The following is an 18,933-nucleotide window of genomic DNA, read 5'->3' on the forward strand; positions in this document are numbered from 1 at the left end:
AATACTTTTCCTTCTTTCAAAGCATAATAATGTTGACCAAACGCCCAAGCCGCAAATATTAACAAAAAGAAACAAAATAAAACAAAATAACGCGGCCGTACAAGAAACAAAAAGCAAATAAAGAACCAATAATGACGAGGTCAAAGGGTGAGATGTGGCCGCATAGACGACATGTCACGGCATCGATCTGCGGCAGTAGCGGCGGTAATACAATGAGAGTCCTCATAGGCCATTCCAATCATCTGCGCTCATGTTCGCTTTTTCTTCTTCGGGCGCTCTTCTTCCTCCTCCTCGTCTTCGTCGTCCATGTCGTCATCGTCATCATCATCGACGTCGTTGTCGACGTCGCTCTCGTCGCTTCCCGAACCGGAACTGTCATGGTTCGAGTCGTATTCCTCAGCGACATCGCTCTCCGACTCAGCCTGGAAGTCCTCGTCGACACTCTCCTCATCTTCGTCGGCTGAGCCGCGGTCGGCCCTAGCCGCACCCCCAGCATCGTCGTCGGAGCTGTCCATGGCCTGGTCGCGCAGGGCAGCGGCCATCATGTTCGACTCCTCATCGATCTCATTCTTGACGCGCAAGCCCTTGAGCTTGAAGAAATCCTCGAGCGCTTTCAGATCCTCCCGGTTGATGTTGCTGAACTGTGACGAAGCACCTCCGGCCTTCATATGCACCGTGATGTCAAACGTCGAGAGAGCCGAGACGGCGCCACCAACGCGTGAAAATGTAATGGACTGCGTCTGGTCGTAGGAAATGTACGACGCAGGCTTAGGCACAAACATGAATGCCTTTTCCAGACAGTACAGGAAACCCTCGCTGGCCTTGATAGAGCACTTAATACCAAACTGCTGCCGGTGACTGCAATGATATGTTAGAAAAGACAGTCGTGAAAAAAATGCACTAGGAAGAGAGAGCGGGAGAAGGGGATGTAAAAACATACGTGAGGAAGTCTTTTGCAGGGGCCGAAATTTTCTTATTAGCCAGGCCCTTGAATATATAGGTGACGACCTGGTGAAGAGGTTGTTCGTAGTGCGCCTGCAGCCTGTCCTTGTATCTGGACTCGAGCTCCTCCTCCGTCAGGTTCAGATCCAACGTGACCTCTTCGTCGCGCTTAAACTGCATGACGACAAAGGGGTAGCGGGTCTGGCCCTGGCGTAGGGGGGGGTCGAGGCCCATGCAAAGCATGACGTGCATATCGTCAGGCTTGGGGAGGACCATGAACTTCTTGATGGCATCGTATTGAATCTTGTAGTCGTACGTCTTGCCCCGTAGACGGAGCGACGCGTCGTACATGTCAATATCGAAACGGCCTCTCGGCGTGAGATGCAGGACATCAAGGAAGGTAGCAATGGTGTCACCAGCAGATTCGCCAATCTCGGCCTTCTCCATAAGTGTGTCGTAGAAGAGTGTCACCGCGTTCTTCTCCTCTTCTGCGTCGCTAGCGTTCGATGCAACGTCGCCGTCAGCATCGGCCTCCTTCTTCGTTGTCGTGCCCGGGATGTAAAAGCGCATCTCCATCAGCTGGTCCTTGCCAGCGGCCGCCTTAAGGCCTTTGACCGGACCCTTGGAGTTGCCGTTTGTCTTTGCATCTTCGTTAACGGAAAAGTCGACCGAGATTTCGTTCCGGCCGGCCAGGTTCGTGTTCGCAATCTCCGAGTACGGGATCTCAAAGAAAGGTCGGTTCTGCACGTTGAAAACAAGCTCGGCCTTGCTAAACTCGGCCTTGCCCCAGTTCCAGCCCCGGACGGAGTGTTCCCTGTTTTCGAGGTTGTGGCTGTACCAGTTCTTGAAGATCTTGTTCAGGCGCTCGTAATCCTAAAAAAATAAAAATAAATAAATAGAAACAGGTTTCTCCTGGTTAGTCACCTCACCCTCGACTCGTATACACGGGGACTGGACAATGCACTGATGCTCACCTCTTGTTGAAACCCGTCCAGTTGCAGAATGCCCGAGTTCCGTTGATGGATCTTCACCTCGTAGCCCTTTGCGGCCCTGCTCCATTGTGCACCTCCTATGTTGCTCTGGTCCAGGGTAAAGGCCTCGCCGCCGCCAGCCGGCTTCCAGCCAAGACCGTTCTCGGCGAAACGGCACTTTCCACTCTCCTTAGAGAGGTCTAGAAAGATGTTGTCGAAGCTCTCACTGTGGTAGGGGGGCAGAAACGGAAAGAGAGAAAGCACGAGTCAGCATGGTTGCGACGCAAAAAGAAGTTCGTCAGAGCTCAATTCGAGCTAAATGGCCAATCAAACAGACGAGGAACAAGGAGAGGAACCGGAAGGAGAACAAGCTGGCGAGTCCAACTTACATTGCGGCCATCTTAAAAATGCAATACCACAGGCCAACTAAAGACGACTGACGATGGATCTGAGATGTGACAAACGATGTCAGTGGCGCCGATATGGTGATGGTGATGGTTGCGGATGAGGTACAAGAGAGAGAAGTACGCAAGTACGAAAAAAATAGCTGGCAGGACAATTTGCGCCGCACCCCCTCAGATCGCGACTGCCCACCAGGGCCGTGACGCGCTTGCGGAGGCCCGTTTTAATGGAGACCCACTTTTGCGAACCGACTCTGAAGGCGGTGAAGGACCAACCAACGGCGGCAGTAATTATCTTGTCTCGTTTGTGTACATCTTAGAAGATAGTGGCACGTGCGGAGTTTAAATTCAAAAAGCATCTGGAATGCAAACCGCCGCTTTGCGTCCGCAGTACAGCATACAATATACTTCTTTGCTCCTTGGGTCTAACCAGGCGTCATTGTGCCTTTCATCAGATTCTCTTAGTATTTTAAGGTAAGCCACGTTCTGTAGTTAGTTGGCTTGGATTTCCGAACCGGCGACACTCATTTCGCAGTCGTTGTTTATATCGTCACGTGTTTTTGTGGTTCCCTGCAAAATTGGAGTAATCTCATCACGTGGTTTATTTTCTTCAAAACTCGGCCTTCTGGCGAATCAGCGTCGCCAACATCGACTTACACGTAGCCGTCGCATGCACCAGCAGCCTCGTATTTTAGAGTTTTGTGGTCAATTCTCGGCCTGAACTCGTTCTCTTGGAAATGTCTGTCCCTCTAAATCTGTCCCACAACATTGATAATGTTTTTCTTGTGCACTATCTCTTGACTTTAGCTAACCTGGCATAAGTTTCACAGTCCTCGATTCACATATCATGTCAAGCGACCAAACTGGAATCGTTAGGTGTCAGTTTTCTTGACAAAATAGTATACGTGAGAGCAAACGTATGGGTCCATTGATGTACGACCGAATACCGGCTTTAATAGAAGTTCTGTAGGTTTGTTTTTTTAGAAAAAAAAACCAACTTTCGAGGTTTTAAACACTGGAAAAGGCTAAAGGTAAAGAACTTTGAACCTTGAATATTTGCTGCACCTGCTCAAAGTGACAATATTTACTTTTACTATCAGTAACTTTATAGAACCTTAAATTCTTTCCTTTGATATAAAGCCCCGTTTCTTGGCTGTGCGTTTGACTCTGTTGTGTGTTTTATTCATTTCATAACAACCTTTTTTCTTTTCATAATAACCTCTTCCTCACAATGTCATCGCATCCGTTTCCTTCCATTACTGAACTTATTGCTTTCGACACCTTTAGGTATTGCATCCGCACTGTTCTCGTCCGTAGCCAGTCTCAAAATGGCACCCAATCCGAGAACAGCCGCTCTGAATGCAGCTCCAGGTTTGGCTGCAGCCCCATCTTCGACCATGCCACCGAATCCGGAACCAGCCGACGAAACAACTAGCCAACGCATCTTGAAAAACCTCTTCTACCTGCTGTCTTTTCCTATTCCCAACCACAGATTGGACTTTACCAACCGCGAGATTGAACGGGGCGAATGGCTACGGCGGCTGAGCGAAGTCCAGAAAGAAATGTTCGTCTCAGAACATATTCTCACTAACTACCAGCTGACTTGGGCCAGACGAGTACTTTTCATGGTCTTTAGAGAAGCACGCCTTTCACGCACCGCGAATATCTATTGCTACATGCTAATGTACTTTACGCAAGTACCACTGGGCGACGATGTGATAACTTTCGAGCCTGGCTGTCATCAGATTGCCAGTCTGGAGGCCGAGAAAGCATTTATCGAGGTCGTGCCGGCACTTGCACAGAGCACAGTCTACTGTTGTACTCCCATGACGTTCGAAAAGCAGGCACAGATCATTATCGATTCGGCCAAAGAGAGCGGCGTCATCTTCCAAAACCACATTGCCTACATCAACGACATGCTCGTGGCACAAGCCATCAAATACATTAGCGACAGGAATGGCTACTTTAAGGCCCACTCCTGCAGACTTGGGGAATACTGCAGAAATAAACGGGCGTGCAATGGCGGCCCCAAGTTTCCCTTTCTCCCCGAGGCACTTGTTACCGAGCCAGAGCAGACCGTACCAGCCAATGAGTCCGACTATCATAGGCTTCGAAATTCTTACCCGGGCCGCTCAACCACGGACGACATCTATCGCGAAATATGTTACAGAATGAGAAAATTAAGGATTAAAACAATGTATGCTGTCCACAGACATGTATACACCGACCCAAAGACCGCCGCGCCATGGCGTGCAATTTCTAAACCTATACAGCCCAGCACCTTGACTGTGCACAGCGGCATAACAGGGCCTCAAACCGGAGCGGTGGCTTCACAAGCACGCCACACCCAAGCACCGCCACTTGATATCCAAACTCCCAGGGCTAGCAACCCAAAGGGGGTCGTTCAGACCAAGAACTGGGGACAAGGAGCCGTGAACACCGGCGAAGCAACGGCACCTTCGGGCAGTGGCAGCCGCCAAACTCGTCGCCAAGACAGCATTGGGCACGAATGCTTTACGTCGAGCAACTGGAGAAAAAGGGCAGTGGATCCCTCAGCGTTGAAGTCATCGACAGTACAGCCTTTGAGGAATTTATAGGCTGGCTGGACTCTCAGCGCTCTCGCAACTCGACAAACGACCCGGTCTTCCCCGCCGCGCACCAAAATTGACTACGATGGCAATGGCTCTGACGCGACAATTGTTCAATGCGTGTCCTAGCGGCCTAGACAATGTCTCTCTGAAGAGTGTGTCTTTTCTTATATTACTGAAGTCGTGGTGCTCATACCACTTCGTCCAATAGCTGTGTTCTGTTTCCTGTTGCTTGAATCAAAGCTCCTTCCATTTAACAGCACGAGCAGGAACTGCTGTCTTTATTTGATTTCACTTTATTTTTTGTCTGTTTATTGAGCAAGCATTCTTGGAGGGTGCCCCTTGCTGAATAGCTGAATCGCAAATATGAGACCCCAAGCACAAAGAGGGGGACTAATGCGAGACAATTGTTGTTCATGTAGTCAGTTCGTTTGTCAAAGACGATAAGGCGTCAACATTTCCACGGCTGGATTGGAAGCAATATGCAGATTAGAACCCGATATAAATATAAACTATCAACCTGGAACGCCCCGATGCAGCCATGTTCCGTGATATGATACATTGCGCAATGTAAATGGACCAAGACAAAACGAAAGATAACGTAAGAGGTAAAGTCAAGAACAAAACAATTAGGAAATAAAAGTCAGAACTGTATCGCTACTTCGTCAGCTGCGGGAAAGGCTGAGCAGACCATTGACGGCACTGCCACGCATGGCACTGCTTGTTAGACCATCCAAATGGCCCCCGTTCACATCATCCACCAGGAGCCGGTTGCCGCGCGGCGTGGTCAAAATGTTGTGCTTGTTGCTGCTCAACGTTGACTTCTTGGCGGGCGACAAGCGACGGACCCGCGGCATCTGAGGCAGGTCATCGTCGTCCTCATGGCCGTACTCGTCCTCGTCTTCGTCGTCGTCATTGGCCCGAATCAGCTTCGGACCATCCGGATCAGATAGGTCACTGTCTTCAATGACGTCCACCGTGTCCAGCTGATGCCGCGGTTGCTGTGGGAGGGGCTGGGAATCTTGCACATCGTCGTCGCCTTCATCCTCCTCGTCGTCGTCGTCGCTGCTGCTGGTCTGAGTGGCGCTCACTTCGTCGTTACGACCGCGGCTGCTAGGAGCGCCGACCACGCTTGACGAGGCAGGGCCCCACAGCGCCAATCGCTGTCGCAGCGGCGGCTGATGTCTCGCCTGCGAGCTCGCCGGCTCTGCCTCGTGCTTTTGCTCTCGCTGCTGACGCAGCCATTCGCTCGCTGAACACTCCCTTGACAATTGGCCTTGTTGGCGTTGCAGTAGTATTGCCGCCGGCACCACCCGGAGCTGCTCCAGTGGCACGTCAACCTGGCCCGTTCGCACTTTGTACCGGGCCAAACTCAGACGAAGTTTGAGAATCTCTGCTCTCTTTATTGGGGGGGAAGTGATGTTAGGGACTGTGCTGCAATTATGTAAGTCAATATTGGTCTATGGTAACGCACCTGTCGCGATTGTTCTCGCGTCGGCGGTCCAGACGAGCCGGCAGGCCGGGGAGCGTCGATGTCCGGCTCGGTAATGTTGGTGGCCTGAGACGTGTCGACCATGGCGGACAGATCGAAGACGGAGGATGTAGTAGGAGACAGAGAACGCCGAGAGGCGGAGGCAGTCATGGCAACTGCTGGGGAGGCTGTTGTAGGAATCTGGTCGATCTGCTGCTTCTGCTGTTGCTGAGACTGCTTGTCCGACTGCTTGCTATCACGCAGCAGGATTGTTGATGACATCTCCGCGCCGCTCGCGAGACATGTCTTCTTCAGGGGCGTCGTGGAGTCGGCCGGCTCGTTGTCCAGACACGTCTCCGGCAGTGTGCGCTTATGAGCTATGGCACTGCTTGGCGGTGACAGTGGGAACTTGCTCTCGACAGCTACTGGCTTGCTTGCGACGGAAATGGGCGAGGCAGACACGCTCGCGTTTGCGTCGAGGGGTGCCAGGACGCGTCGTTTCACGGGGGAGGCCATTGCAAAGCCTAAGATATAAGGAGTTTGTATATAGATGAGGAAATCAGGCCAGAGCTCGAAGAGTGTAATCCAGCCACCAACGCGTCTTGCAGCAACAAACACAAGGCGAGTAAGAAGAAAAGGCGGGTGACCCAAGAGCGTGTGGGCGAATGCACGTGTTGTTCCAACACCAGAGAGAGACTTTGTAAGTGGCTCTGATTAAAGAAAGGCGTGCCGACGATCAAGAAACGAGAGGGAAACAAAACGTATTCCTTTGACGGTTACGTCTAAAAAGAGTGACTGGGAAAAGTAGAAGAGCGTGAGGGCAGAAAGAAAAACGAAGAAGGACGGAAAGAACGACGAACGACGCCTCTTGCCGTTGTATATGAAAGCCAATACTCCGTATACATGTCAGTCGCGATTCTGAAGGCGTGTTTTGTTTTCTCCACATTACGGGCTTCCCTGCACGTTCTTGACCCAGTTCGTCGTGGCGCATGGCCTGACGACCTCCCTCTTTTACCACGTTCAGAGCGCTATGGATAGCCTACAGCGCCCTACTACAGCGCGGTTACGGCCAGTCGCGACTTTCCAGCACATTGGTTGGGTCTGTTTGCCCATTTAATTTGGGGGCAGATGCCCACTGGAAACAGGGCCCCTGGAAACGCCTGCTTGGCTGCAGTCGCGTCTTTCACAGTGGGCATGGGCCACTTGCGAGACGTGTGTGGCGGCAAGTCCCACCTACCGTATTCGCCCCTCCTCTGCGACAGATCATTTGGCAGGGTAAAGAACCACACGCGACAGGGGCCATCACAACACGAACCTGAAGGACCCCTGGGCTATTAGTGGACGAGTGGGACAGGCGTGAACGCGCTTGTAGCCACTAGAAGCCTTCAGTCTAGGGGGGCCTTCGGGCGCTTCCCAGAATCCATCGTGTGTAATATAAACACAGCCCTGTTAGAGAAACTGAATCCAAGGTTTGACGCGACTTGACTTCTGTTCTTCTACAAGCCTCGAAAGATGCACTGTACGACATACTTATGTTATATGCAAATGCGCACCACGTAAGACGTGCACTCACTGCCGATCGCAAATCACGGTTGGGCAAACGATGCTTGTCAAATCTACGTTGGTAGGGGAGCATGTAAGAAACGACATCCGTTGAGCGGATACTATAATAGGGACGAAAGAGTTTGTAAATCGTCGGCCGACATCTCTCATTCCTGTCTAGTTAAGAGTTTTAAGAACTATCCATACGAATCCGTGAATATGTCATCCACTTTGTCCTATAATCTACAACGGCTTTACACAGTCCAAATCAACAAGAATTAAGCATGATCATCCCATGCATCCCAATTGCCACGTTCAACAGCAAAGGAAGAAACATATCGTCTCATAGCACAAAGAAATTCGTGATGAAAGCCCATGGTGGCGATCGGAAAGCTGGCCATCAAAACACACGCATCGAGAACTGAAGCAGACAAAGAATATAAAATAAATAAGAATCATGACGAACGACCGAAATGGCCACCGTGGTGGGCGGGGAATAAAGAAAGAAACACATAAAACGAAACGCAAAGTATAACCTCTGTAAGACAAATAAAGAAGAAGCAAAAACAAGCCAGGTCCAACGCTTCCATATCCCTCCAGTGTTTCGTAAAACTTTTGTCGACCTCGCATAATTCAAGTTGGTCGTCATGTCATGGACAGTTCGCCAATGAGAGAAATAATAAAAGCAAATGAAATGAAAAAAAATTAAGAGAGTACAATGCTGGTAAACGCACATAAAGCAGAAACAAGGCTTCATAGCTTAGGACGCACCAAATGAGTACAGAGAAGGGTCAAGCTCGACATTCGTCTTGTTGAACATCGACACCATGTCTGTCTCCTCATCGCCGAAACCACTAGGACCATCGTTCAAGAACATTTGTGTTAGGTTGGCCGTGTCGGTCTCATCGATTGCGGCCATATTGAACTTTTGCATATCGTCGAGCATGGAGGGGATGATGGTGCCATCCTCGGCCGTTATCCACATGTCCATGTTCAGGTCGAGGTTGGTCGACTCCAGGTTTTCGCTTGTCGGCTCCGAAGCCCACCCGCTATCGGTCCTCGACTCAGGCGTGTCGTTAGGCGTGATCATGCTGCGATATACGCTGAAGTCGGCAATCGCGCCCTGGGCCGCAGTATCTGCAGCGAAGCTGAACGTCGAGGCAAGATCCTGTGGATCAACATTGGCAAAGTCCCATGCGTCGCTCAATGACGCAGACGCCAGCAGCACGTCTGTGTCGATGCTGGGCGCAGAACCCTGGAGACCGCTGTCCGAAAGCTTGGGAGTGGTGCTCGGCCCATTGCCGGTGGAGCCCTTACCAGCCACAGCCTTTCCACCAGATGCTTGCCGGTTCATCGACGTCACACGAGACATCGGCGTGACTGGTGTGAGACCCTGTTTCGATGAGGTAGCGTTCGTTCCAGTGTTCACACCATTGCCACTCGTTTTCGCATTGCCTAGCGCGTCCAGACCGAGTGCGTCCGTGAGGGCGTCGCTGACAAACTTGAACGGGTCGGCAGCGGGCTTGATATGTTCCTCTTCAATATGGGTACGACGAGCCTCCTCCGTAGCAAATCCAGTCGACTTCATGTCGCAGTCGTTTTCCGTGCAGTAAAACAGTGACTTGGCGGCTTGCTGAGCGGCAGCGGCTGTAGACTGGGCGGCAGCGGCAGCCTTTGCTTCCGATGCCTGCCTGCGCTTGACCTCAGGAGAAGCCTTTGCCGAAGGAGTCGATGCCGCGGGCGTCTGCGCAGTGATAGGCGACGCAGCACCCGCCTGGTTGTTCGTCTTCCGGCGTTTTGTCGTAGGCAAATGCAGAGTCTCTTGGGTCACGCTCGGCTTGCCGATGTAAGCAGGCTGGCCATGGGGAGACGCCCCGTGAAGAGGGAATGGAGGTTGGGCCGTTGTTGGTGCTGCCGGCGGTTGGTGGTTGGCCTTGCTGTTTGATCGCTTATGCTTGGCCTGCGTGCGCGGGGTTTCCTCCGCTGTGGTTTTGGCAGTGGCAGCAGTTGGCTGAGCTTGAGACGTCGCGGCAGAGGCGGATGCGTTCCGACCCTGCTGCGACTCCTGGGGCCCCGTCATTTGTTGCCCGGTCTGGCCAGCTTGGAGCTGGGCCTGGTTCGCATGGGCCCGCACAAAATTCATTGCCTCCTTGGCCATATCCATCAACAGGTTCCGATGTGACTCAATTTCATCCAGAGTAATAGAGAAATTCTCCTTGCGGCCAGCAAGTGTATCGGGGTTGACAAATTGTTGCGAAAGACGGTATCTCTGTGCAAAGGAGAAGAAACAGTGTTAGTGAATGTGGACAGGTTTGACAACGCGTTTGACCAAGGAAGACAAATCATAATGGTAAAGCTTACAGTTCGGAAGAATTTGCGAGTGCGGACTTCATCGTGAGTCGCCAGGTAGAAACGGCTAAGGGCGCGGCCGACCTTGAACAGGGGATCGACGGTCTCGAGAATCTTCTTCCACACTTCGTCCTTCTCCTCGGCGGTCATAGGAATGTCAGGGAACTGTTCCTTGTGTATGTCCTGTTTCACTTCATGGCCAATTGCTAACAGGTGCTGCATAGTTTCAGAGCCGGGCTGAAGGGCAGATGCTACAGCTTGCTGGCGTTGGCGAATCGTCTCCTGTTGCTCAGGTGTGAGCTTGGCAAATTGCTCTGCTGTCATATTCGGAACCGGGCGCTGCTGCTGCTGCTGTGGTTGCTGTACGGCCTGTTGCTGAACCTGCACAGACGGCGACTGTTGAGGCTGAGCAGCGGAAGTGGCATTGGACGAATCGTCAGTCGTATTGTTATTAGCAGCTGCTGCACGCTTGCGGTTGGCAGCAGCAGCACGGTTCTGCTGTGCCTTGCTCTTCGCACCGGTCGCAGCCGCGGGGGCCGGAGTCGTCTGTCCAGTAAATGTCGGCGGAGCCGCTGGCGCCTGGCTCGTTGGCTTCTGTTGCACAGCAGGGTTTTGGGTGACAGCCGCGGCAGCGGCCGCGGCAGCTGCACTTGGGTTTTCAAGTTGACCACCTTGTTGCTGAAGCATGAGATTGTGCTGCTGCTGCTGCTGCATCTGGAACTGTTGTTGCAACTGTTGTTGAAGCTGCTGTTTCGTCTGCTGTTGCTGAAGCTGTTGCTGTTGCTGCTGCAGAGAATTATGAAGTTGCAGCTGTGGCTGTTGCTGCTCCTGTAGAGGATTTTGAAGTTGCTGCCGCAGTAGTTGCTGCTGTTGCAAGTTCAAGGGCTGGCCAACTCCCGGCTGCTGTTGGGCCAGCTGGGCTTGTTGGGCTTGCTGAAGAACATTCAAGGGGACCCCATTCTTGGCCTGCTGCTGCATGTAATGCTTGATAATCTGTTCATGCTTCATTCGTGCGCCGAACTTTCGAACAATATCCTCGGAAACATTAGCAAGCTTGGGATCTCTTACACGAAGCTGTGCAACCTCGGCAGCAGTGATGGTGAGCATGCTGGCCGGGATATTTGGTAAGGTGCCGGCCATCTGCTGCATATTCGGACCAATTGGCTTGTTTCCGTTGGCATTTGCGTTGGCATTTGGGCCAGCTGCAACAGGGGCGTTTGGAGGCTGCATACCAGGAGGGCCAGGCCGTTGTTGTTGACCGCCCTGCTGCTGTTGCGTCCGCTTCTCGACCAGCTGCCTAAACTGCACCATCTGGAAGTTTGACAGCTGCGCTTTGACAGGATCTGGCAAGCTATTCTGCGCAATCCAGATCTTCAAGTCACGCCATTTCTTGACCTCCGGAGGCAGGCTGAATTGACTGGACACTTGCGGCGGCAAATCCATGCTATCCATAATAGCTTGATGCTGGGGGCGCATTTGTCTCGGACCCTGGCCTGCCTGGCCCATGTTCTGTGGCGGGATTCCCATCGGCTGTTGAGCAGTCATACCAAACTGGTTTGCCTGTACACCAGCCTGTTGTTGCTGCTGTTGCTGCTGTTGCGGTTGCTGCTGGTTGACTTGACCAGGGCCCAGCTGGCCTTGGCGGCTTTGCTGCTGCTGCATTTGGGCAGCGGCGGCAGGGTTATTCTTGGTTTGATTCATTCTTAGCTGTTGCTGTTGAGCCCATCTGGCCATGATCTCGTTCAACTTCTCTGGGGGGAGGCTCGAAAACTTCTCCCTTTGCTCAGCTGACATAGAATTGATCATGTTCTGGAAATTGGGATTGAGGTTCTGGTTGAAACGAGGGTTGAGCTGTCCCGTAAATGTTGGGCCACCCTGTGCCATTTGTCGTTGTTGTTGCTGTTGCTGCTGTTGCTGTTGCTGCTGCTGCTGTTGCTGCTGCTGCTGTTGCTGTTGCTGCTGCTGCTGTTGCTGCTGCTGCTGTTGCTGAAGGGTCGCCTCGCCTTGCGCAGTGGCCTGGCGAGCCATGGGCGTGCCTAAGTTGCCAATTGCCGGACTGTGGCCCATTACACTACCGGGCTGGCCTTGTAATTGTTTTGCGCCCTGCTGTTGTGCCCGCTGCTGCTGGTTCTGCATATTGGCAGCGCCAGAAGCATCAAGACCCATCTGGTGCATGTTGAATCCTTGCTGCATCTGGGGACCACCACGCTGGAGCTGGACGCCTTGCTGAGTATTAGGATGTCCTTGGTTACCAGCCATACCAGCAGCATTGTTCGGAGCAACCGGAGCACCAGCCATTGGCGGCTGTGGCGTGGGGTTGCGGCCAGCTTGTGTACTCGCCGGGACAACAACCTGACCAGCCTCTTGGGCAAGAAGTGCAGCTTTGTGCTCGTTCATGATGCTTTCCACGTTGGGACCGAAGGGGTATTGTGCGTTGCGTTGTGCACCCGGGCCAGAAGCGCCAGCAACGAGGGCACCGCCTTGGGCAGGCCCGCTGACACCCATCATGTTCGGGTTCAAAACACCACCGGCCATTCCATTTTGCTGTTGTTGCTGCTGCTGAAGTGCTTGCTGTTGTTGAAGCTGTTGCATCGGGTGCTGGCCGCCAGGCATATTAGGATTAGCAACACCTGGTTGCGTTCGTAGATTGCTGGCTTTTTGGGTCAGGACGTTGAGTGCCTGGATCTGGAACATGTGCATCAAAACATCCTTTCCGCTTTGCTGGAGGTTCTCAATTGTTTGCGGGCTGACGCGATTCTGCATGTTGGCCAACAGGTTTCTTTTGGTGTTGTCATCCGCGCTCATATAAAGGCGATTCGCAAACTCGTTCACTTTTTGGCGATCTTGTTCCGTCAGTTTCGAGAGGTCTATTCCGCTTTGGCGTACTTGGTTCAAATTTTGCATGTTCTGCAAGTTCTGTTGCTGTTGCTGCTGTTGGTTCGGTGCCATCTGCATGCCGACTCCATTTTGGCCCATAAGACCAGCGGCGCCCATTTGCTGAGGGTTTTGCTGCGGAATTGGCGATGCCTGCATGGGGTGTTGCAAGTGCTGAAAACTTTGAGGGTTTTGGCCAAAGGCCCGGAGTTGAGGGTTCATGAGAAGTTGCTGTTGCAGTTGCTGCTGCTGAGCCGCCTGTTGTTGCGCTGCCGCTTGTTGCTGCAAAAGTGCCTGCTGCTGGAGCTGCTGGTTGTTCATGTCGTTTCTGATATTTTGCTCGTTGGACTGGCGCTTGACAAACTGCTCCTGAATTTTCGTAGTCATCTGCTTCTCGTACATCGCCTAATTATGTTGTCAGTAGTCCCGTTCACGAACAGTGAGGAGGTAGTGAACAATGAGAGTTACAACTCACCCTGTCCGGCATTTCCAGGTAGGCTTTCCGCTCAAAGTCGACACCGGCCTGCAATGCCTTTTGCCAGTCGATGCCTGGATTTGCAAGAATGATGTTCGTGACCCTTTAAATCAATGAACGTTAGAAATGTTGAAATATAGCCGTCTCCAATGACAAGACCTGCGATGCGACAAACACCGAACGAAAGTGATTCCGAAGGATAAGAAAAGGCGATGAGGAAAACAAAGTAAGAGTGAAAAAATATTGAGCTGAGGTCGTTGCTATTTTCAGGCCCGACGGTATGGGGGGGCCATCAGGAACCTTAAAACGGTACAAAGTACATGGTGACTGAGCAAACATAGTAGGCGAGACGCGCAAACCAATTATCGATACTATGCACAACAACGGTGCAACTGTAGCGCCAACGAGGTGAGGGGGGAAGGGGAAGGGGAATCACCTAGGAACCGAAATTAAGAATGGAAGCAAAAAAAATAAAAGAAAAAAACTTACAGGTTCACCGTCTTGCCCATCCGCTCCGTGAGCTGCACACCGGATCGCCATCCATTGACAACGGGTGTGTTTGCCACTAGCTGCTGGTAGACAATGGCCATCAGGTGATTGGGGATGCCATTTCTCCGCTGCTGGGCCTGCTGCTGGAGCGGCATGCCCATCTGCTGCTGCATGTTCATATTGGCGGCCATTGCCGCAGATTCAAAGGCGGTGGACAACCACGCCTCGGCCTATTCAGGTGGAAGTCGATACGCTGTCGGTCAAGTTGTGGCGGCAAAAGAGGTGCAATGCTGCCAGGCCCAAAGGATATTATATCGTACAGCGAATCGCGAAAATCGAGACGCTAGAAGCAGAGGTGGTCCCAGGACAGGATGACGAAATGGAAATCGGGAATAGAGGTAGAGTCAACCGTTCGTTCTGCTATGTCGACATGTGAAGCGCCGTATAAGATTGCCAGTCGTCCGCGTCTTGGTTCGCGTTGTCTGAAAGGTATTCAAATGAGCCGCCCGTAAGATGAATAACAAGGCGGAAAAAGAAGCGGTCACCGTCTAGTCACGCGGTGTGGTCGAGCTAACCGCAACTCAAAACTGCACAAGCCACGAAGAGACAGGCCCGCTGGCGACGAAGTGCGGATTCGTTTGGGCGCGCAGAGGCGTAACCATATTCTCTGGAACAGCGCGACAGGAGATGTTTGGAAACAAGGCGAGAGCGACACGGCCGTTTGCGTCGTCCGAAATCCTGCGTCGTGGTAGCCGTTGATTGCTTTGTGTCGTCGACGGGAGTCGGCGGGTCGTTGAGAATGGAACCGAGTATCGTCAAACGGCGGCAGGTCGTAATCGCGTAAAACGTTCCAATGAACAGAACAAGCGAAGGGTCGAACAAGATACGGAAATAACAATAAAAAGGGTATCTGAGGAAGAGAATCGAGGGTATTCAAAGAAGCGGTAGAAAACGAAAAGCGCGGCGCGAGAACCTGAGAGGGTCCGCGACAGAAGGGGTAACAGAGGACGAACGTTGGCGCCGGGCTTAGTATTCGTGCACGCACGCTCACAGCGGGGCCGATCGTAGGTTGTTGACGGGGTGGTCGGCGGTCGCCAGTCGACAAGGACGGGAGAAAAGAAGACGATGGGCGTCGAAGGACAGAAAGAAAGAGTGACGAAGAGGAAAAGAAAGGTTGAGGTCCCGAACAAGGGAAAGCGGAGAAAAGAGGTTAGAGGTTTGCGTGAGAGTGGAAAAGAGGGAGAGGCGATGGAGGAAGGGTGCAGGAGCAGGCAAGAAAACCGGGGGGGTGGAGAGAAGGACAAGGGAAAAGGGAACGGGCAAGGGGCATGCGTACATGAGCAGCCTCCGTCACAGCACACAAGGGAAAGAAGCGTAAAAGGCTGGCCTTTGAGGGTCGGGAAGGGGGGGGACGTGTGTACGACGTGCCTATTGGTGGGCCAAGTCTGCTGAGCCAGGGAAAAGCGTTTTTTGTGCGTGAGTACGTTCGAGGGAAAGACAGCCCAGCCGGTGCTCGGTGTTGCTTTGGTTGCTTGCCCAGCGTAAAAATTGCAGGGCAAGCCAACGCCCGCTGTAAAGTGTGAGTGTGAGGCAGCCGCCTACAGTGGAGTTTGGTGAGAGCGACAGAGAAGGAGAGGAGGGTGGCTCAGGCTGGAAGAGGTGGGAGAGGTGGGAGACGCCCTAAATTTTGAGCTGGGTAAGATAAGTCCCACACCCAGCTAGGAGGTGCTCAACGGTCCAGAGTCTAGAGCGTGTTGGCGCTGGCGTTGGAAGATCACTGAAGGACAGAGCGGCGCTGGCGGCGGAACGAACCAATTTACTGCCGCTAATTCTGGGGCATAGCTGGCTGGCGCCGCTGGATAGGACCCTAAAACGTGAGACTTGCAACCTGAAGCTGTGTTCGGTGCACGGAGCAGGTACCATTGAAGTATCTTTTTTAGTGCCACAGAGTTACTATGATTCTCGGGATGTTACGCGCTACCGACGCAGCAGACTTCCTCGACATAAGATACATATGGCGATGTGGTGGCTTGTGAGTGGCATCTTCTTTTAGCTGTAAGGTCAGATTTCTTCCGTCTCCATATGTACTGTTGATCTGAAAAGAAGATGTGATAATCGGGAGGAGAAAAATATATGACGCATTCTAATGAATAACCTCTTCGACCGGGATACAAAAGTCTGCGACCGTTCACATCTACGGCCTGTCCTTTTCGCAGGCTAGCATTGGCACCTGAAAAGAGAGGCGGTACAAATCACACCGATGGCAACTTGTCGTTTTTCGTGCGTTTAGACGACATGGATATATGCACCAGACACTATCTCCAGCGTCGGACTTAGAAATATGAGGACGGCCCTCCGAAAAAAAACTCCCTTCATGAACCATGGACCACGCTGACGGCGCCGGTGGACGAATAGGGTGTGAAAGTGTCGATGCTCGTAACCACACAGTCATACCATAAAAAGTGTTGTGCAGTTGTGTATTTCGAATGGCAGACAGGGTCCGTGTGGGCATGACTTACCAGGACAAGATTTACTCGCTGGCGCCGATACCTTCGAGGTACCTCTCTAGCTCGCCCGTCCGCTCCAGACCTTGGACCCACACCACCCACACCCAATACACAACACACATACATCGTAGGAACGTCCCACGCCAAACACGATTACGCACCCCTCCCCTGTTCCTTTTGTTCGCCAGACGTCCCAGTCTCGTCTGCGAAGAGAAAGATGCCTCGCTGTTCATCGCCTTTTCTGCTGTCCCCATTCCCGAAGTACGTGCATGTACGTGCCCCTGGCCCCCCTGTCTGCTCACCGTCTGTTACCCATTTCGGTGTTGCTGTGTCGTAGGGAAAAGAGACAAGGGTATGCCAGGGAAAAGTGTTAGACGCAGAATTAGAAGAGTTGTTGTCGGAACTGTGAACAGACGAAGATCACTTGCAAGAATCAACTCTACCAAAAACAAAAAAGGCCCTGGCTAAACATGTAGACATTCTGTAGACTTGGCTAACAGTGAGACCGTTCGAATAATCGCCATCACCAGGAACCAGGGCAAACTCTGATCGGCCAGGCGCCACGCAGTAATCACTGGTAGTGCGAACGACAAATCGAGGTTCTTGGCCTACGACGTACGTAACAGGAGGCGGGTGAACGTGATGCTGGGAAGTTCCTTGGTATTCTTTCAACGATGATACATGAAACCGTCGAGAGCTCTATCAAATAGTACAGGATGAGAAGCTTACGAGATTTCACTTGTCAATCTCATGTTTTGCTGTGCCGACTTTATATGGTGGAGACGGAAAATAAGACCAGGTGAAGCTCGCAAGACACGCCAGTAGTCGCCATACATACACACAAAAAAAGAAGGTTTGGACTGGGTCGAGGAACGATGTGGTGTGGGTCATGGATAATAATATGGGGGCTCTTTGTGGCTGCCGTGCAGATGCAGCGTCCAAATTGAGTATAATGGCCCCCGTGTAATGGCCCCCATCTGCCACGCCTGTCCTCCCTTCTCCCCTCTCCCTCGCTCTCCCGTCGCCATCCTCATTAGGACATACGCGGATTGATTCACTTGAAATACAAGGTAATTAGAGCGTTGAGGAGGCCAAGCTGCGCCGTTACTCAGTAGACATTAGATATCCACAAAGTCGTACGTTATCTTCGTACTTTGTTGCCAGATAACAAAGGAGGAATCATATTGACAAAGGGTGAAAAGAAAAAGGCAATCAGAATGCATTCCAAGACGTCCAGCCAAATTTGCGTATCTGCCGGGTTGCAGATAGGATGGACAGCTGCCAAGGTCCGTCCAGGACCAATTGGTACAGTCGTAAAGGACTTGCGGTTAACTATGAGAGAGCGAATAAAGCCAGACATAAAGGGACGCGCAAGAAATGATCAGGCTGGCCCGCGATGCAGATAGACAAACGTATCAATGACTTCAATTTTATCCTGTCAGCAACTCACAGAATTGGAAAGAAAGCAGCACGGTTCTTTGCACTTTCTTATGCTTTGTTTCGCCAATTTCTTTGCAGACTACAAGAGCAGGTCAAGACTGTCGCCATCCGGCGATTATGTGTCCTCGACAATCCCGCCGCCGAAACCTCCCTCTGCTTCTGTTCTACTCGTGGCCAGATGTGGTCAAGGATTTGTGTAGGGTAAGGCGCGCAAGCAACCCATCTTGCCTTGAATGGGTCCTGAATCCCATCGTCTAGAAAGGAACGAGTCCATCCCATACGCGTGGTCTGGTATCTTGCTTTGTACGTGACTCCACGATGCAAAAAGCTGTGCCACGCATGCTTTTGGTCAAACCGTTGGCGACTTTGGTCTGAAGTCAGATACAGTGGAAATATCCGCGCGGGCTGCCGACTGTTTCATCTCGTACTGCCGGGGTTGAGAAGAGGCAGGAGCATCTGCGAAGCCCGGTAATACTGAACACACTTGCCTCGTTCCAAATGTCGAGGTTTGTTTGCACATATCGTCAGCTCGCACCGGCCTCGTTGTTCGAAACAAATAGGAAGGCGTGACCTCACATCCTCCCCATAAAGTCTGCGCAAGATTCCTGTCCCGTGCCTCGAAAGGCTTTCGAGCGGCGTTAGAGTGGGAACAACAGGGCAGAGGGACAAGAGGCTAGACAAGGGGTCACTTGCGTGTGTGGATCACGCTTGCCTCAAACGGGTTTTTGTGGTGTGGAACTGGTTGTCTTGACCTGCAACCCTCTACGTCTGCTTCCTTCCTCTTTGCCTTTTGCCAGGGTCTGATCCCGCCCTCGACAAAATTGAACCAGCAGTGTATGCTTGTCATGGCATGCGACAACCCATGCCTACCTGAATGCCAGATG

At 52.1% G+C, this 18,933-nt stretch overlaps 4 protein-coding genes across 4 annotated transcripts; 1 reads left to right on the forward strand and 3 right to left on the reverse strand.

The window, feature by feature from the left end:
* Window positions 1-248: 248 nt before the first annotated feature.
* SPSK_07192 (structure-specific recognition protein 1) lies at window positions 249-2,313 on the reverse strand (the record flags this gene model as incomplete). The annotated part of the gene is made up of 4 exons (XM_016733858.1): window positions 249-858; window positions 941-1,815; window positions 1,872-2,139; window positions 2,303-2,313. 4 exons carry the CDS (start codon window positions 2,311-2,313, stop codon window positions 249-251), a joined length of 1,764 nt encoding a protein of 587 aa, XP_016591339.1.
* A 1,329-nt stretch (window positions 2,314-3,642) lies between these two features.
* On the forward strand, window positions 3,643-4,911 carry SPSK_07598 (uncharacterized protein; the record flags this gene model as incomplete). Its single annotated transcript, XM_016734257.1, has 1 exon — window positions 3,643-4,911. One exon carries the CDS (start codon window positions 3,643-3,645, stop codon window positions 4,909-4,911), a length of 1,269 nt encoding a protein of 422 aa, XP_016591340.1.
* A 656-nt stretch (window positions 4,912-5,567) lies between these two features.
* SPSK_07566 (uncharacterized protein) lies at window positions 5,568-6,889 on the reverse strand (the record flags this gene model as incomplete). The annotated part of the gene is made up of 2 exons (XM_016734225.1): window positions 5,568-6,302; window positions 6,377-6,889. 2 exons carry the CDS (start codon window positions 6,887-6,889, stop codon window positions 5,568-5,570), a joined length of 1,248 nt encoding a protein of 415 aa, XP_016591341.1.
* A 1,786-nt stretch (window positions 6,890-8,675) lies between these two features.
* Window positions 8,676-14,293, reverse strand: SPSK_06861 (uncharacterized protein; the record flags this gene model as incomplete). The annotated part of the gene is made up of 4 exons (XM_016733535.1): window positions 8,676-10,184; window positions 10,277-13,543; window positions 13,614-13,716; window positions 14,103-14,293. 4 exons carry the CDS (start codon window positions 14,291-14,293, stop codon window positions 8,676-8,678), a joined length of 5,070 nt encoding a protein of 1,689 aa, XP_016591342.1.
* Between the last annotated feature and the right edge of the window lie 4,640 nt (window positions 14,294-18,933).

Source organism: Sporothrix schenckii (genome assembly GCF_000961545.1).
Source record: "Sporothrix schenckii 1099-18 chromosome Unknown Cont41, whole genome shotgun sequence".
In the NCBI taxonomy this organism is placed as follows: Eukaryota; Fungi; Ascomycota; class Sordariomycetes; order Ophiostomatales; family Ophiostomataceae; genus Sporothrix; species Sporothrix schenckii.